At 42.5% G+C, this 3,007-nt stretch overlaps 1 protein-coding gene across 1 annotated transcript; it reads right to left on the bottom strand.

Annotated features, from left to right (window-relative positions):
- Nucleotides 1–250: 250 nt before the first annotated feature.
- On the bottom strand, nucleotides 251–2,430 carry LOC134217975 (uncharacterized). Its single transcript, XM_062696844.1, is given in 4 exon segments — nucleotides 251–1,010; nucleotides 1,013–1,490; nucleotides 1,492–1,549; nucleotides 1,551–2,430. Coding segments are annotated over 4 exon segments (1,401 nt in total). The 5' UTR covers nucleotides 1,994–2,430; the 3' UTR covers nucleotides 251–588.
- Between the last annotated feature and the right edge of the window lie 577 nt (nucleotides 2,431–3,007).

The raw sequence follows: 3,007 nt of genomic DNA on the forward strand, positions 1-3,007 counted from the left end.
GATATGACGCTACGTTGGCATCGAGCCTTAAGTCGTCTTTCAAGCCGGTTTCGATGGGATATTACGCTACCACTGCCTCATCGGACGCTGCTATTCTTGTTCTAATCTCCCACGTGAATTTTGCTCTTCAAGCTGTCTGTCAACACCAAACTGGCAGCTTCTTATTCTCAACGAACGATATGTCAAGACACTGTTTGAATTATTTTTGAAAGGACAGTCATCAAGAAGAAACGCTGTATTATTGAATGTAACATCTATATTGATGCAAAAGTGAACTTAGCTTAAGCGTTATAAAGGACATCAGTCGGTGAACTTAAACAATAGAAACAAAAGTTTTACGATACATTGTTAGATTTTGTAATAGTACGGCTTGAGCACTTTGAATTCATTAATCATCTAAACAAAAATTGTCTCAAACTTTGTACGAATGTGAATGTCATCTTTGAAACCTCATCTGAAAACGATGATTAAAAAAAATGCAACGCATTTTCCTCATTCGCCTATACTTAGCTTGTACCACAGGCATTACAAGAATGATTCCAATTAAATAATGACTAGAGGGGTAATACACAACCGTTTTGCTTCACCTTACCATACTTTCAACTTGATCTTATTGACATACATGAATACAACAATCACACAAATCATGAAGATGTAATAACAGTTGATGACCAGAGCTGCCGGTGGTTCCATCAACATCGTTTGAAACAGCATATTAACTAAACCGGTCAACAGATTGGCTCCCAAAAAGAATGCCAAACCATTTTCGTTGATTGCATTTAGTATTAATGGCGAGTACGGAATGCAGAAATCGTCTCCCTTCATTATTTGATCGGGTGTTTTCGGTTCCTCAAATCTCACGTAATAAACAAACACCTCGAGCAACATGAACAGCACACTCATGGTTGCGCCGATCGAAAGGATCCAGAATACATACCCCATGTTTGCCAGCCGACGGGAAACGCCGAACATGTCCTCGCAAACGTAGATCATCATCCAGCAAACGGCAGGATGATGCTCAGTTTCATCGCCTGTCGGAGAAACTTCTTCACGGGTTGGATCTCTACGGTGGGACGCATGACCGAACCCAAGTAGGTCGAAGCTAGATACAAAGCTACGTACCCTGGGACGGACGCCACTCCTTCTCGATTGGCATCGAGAAAGTTACTCCGCTCGACTTTCTCATTCATAACGTAACGCGAAACCCCAAGATGCAGCATCATTTCGTGGCAGCACAGCACCGTGATAGCAACAAATTTCGCCACTTCGGGATCTTTCACAGCATCCATAATCAACGTGCCAAAGATCTTAACGATCGCCAGCGTAACGAAGAAATTCCAATGCACACCATACTCCGAAACGTGCTGCTGATAGTCGATCTCCTGTGTCACGAAGAACCGCATCGCCCCGAGCACACACAAAGGGAAGCTCCCCAAAAGAACGTCCTTCAATCGCTTGATATCCAATTTTCGCTCCTTATCCAACTTTATTCACGATACCGTTGCTGAAGACGTACAGTCCGACGCCCACGTCCATCAGCCCGAACCCGTGTCTCGGTCTTGGCCAACTCCCGCGGAAAGATCCTGAAGTCCACCGCCAGTATGCAAACTGCCGTCATCAGATTTATCAGCGCCCGGGTTGCACTCATGAACTGCGGTTGTTTGGCCGGAATTTGCACAAACGGCGTAAAATGGGTACGATTCTTCATCTGGTGTACGGCGGACACTGCGGTGATCAGCGCGAGTGTTACGCTGATGTTTGCCACCAGTGGGTGCAGAATGGTGACCATCAGTAGGAAGGGAAGCACTACCAGGAAAAACTCCATCAGGAATCGGCCAGGAATGTGAACGATCGATGCGGTCGACAGTAGTTGGACCGTGTGAAAAATTGTGAAGTACGACGGGAGGATGTGCAGGAACACGTTCAGCGCCGATGTCCCATTGTTGTTCCGCATAGCACTTTCATGCAGAGCCTTGTACTCTAGTGGATCCATTTATTCGGGATAATATCCGTTCACTTTTGATTGTTTTAATTTGTTTAATTTAAACTGCTAACTGATAAGTTGATAAAGCGACTGCGGTCAACCGCAATGACATTTTAATGTTTTTGTTTTCGTAGTGTGTTACGAGAATAGACTAACGCAAAATGAACTCCCCCAAGAAATTATGACGTTTGAGCGGGTCGCATAATGAACGCAAAATGAACTTTTGTTCGAGAAGACGACCCGCTCAAATGTCAAAATCCATCGGGTGAGTGAATTTGATGAACTCCTGCACAGGTCTATAGACTAACGCAAAATGAACTCCCCCAAGAAATTATGACGTTTGAGCGGGTCGCATAATGAACGCAAAATGAACTTTTGTTCGAGAAGACGACCCGCTCAAATGTCAAAATCCATCGGGTGAGTGAATTCGATGAACCCCTGCATAAGTCTATGGTCCAATGCACCGAATGAACACAATGACGTTTGAGACGGGCGCTGTTTACTAAAAATGAACACTTGCATGAACTCGATGAATGAAAAAGTATTCATTCTTAGTAAACAGCGCCCGTCTCAAACGTCAATGATGAACTCGGTGCATTGGACCATTCCGCTACACGCTTAGTTCAGTTCACCCAAATATGGGTGAAGAGTACCTAAAATCGCCAAAAAGTGCACATACGCAGATATGGGTGATTTGAACTTTACCTATTTATGAGTAAACCGAGTTCACTCATATATAGGTAGTTGAATAGAGGAGAATTATTGGTAAACTTTACCCACATTTGGGTGATTTTCTTTTGTTTGAAAAAATTCTAAATTCTTCAGATTTTTTTCTAATACTTACATATTACTTTTAAAAATAATTAGAAAATTTGAAAAATATAGCATTTTATTACAACAGATAAGTAAAATTAAGAACAATATAAATATAATAGTAAAATAATACTTGGTCTACACCAAAAAAAGGTCAGCATCTTACAGCGGGTTCCGGGGATTACGCCGCAGTTTATATGCCTCCAGGTA

This window comes from Armigeres subalbatus, chromosome 2 (genome assembly GCF_024139115.2).
Source record: "Armigeres subalbatus isolate Guangzhou_Male chromosome 2, GZ_Asu_2, whole genome shotgun sequence".
Classification (NCBI taxonomy): domain Eukaryota; kingdom Metazoa; phylum Arthropoda; class Insecta; order Diptera; family Culicidae; genus Armigeres; species Armigeres subalbatus.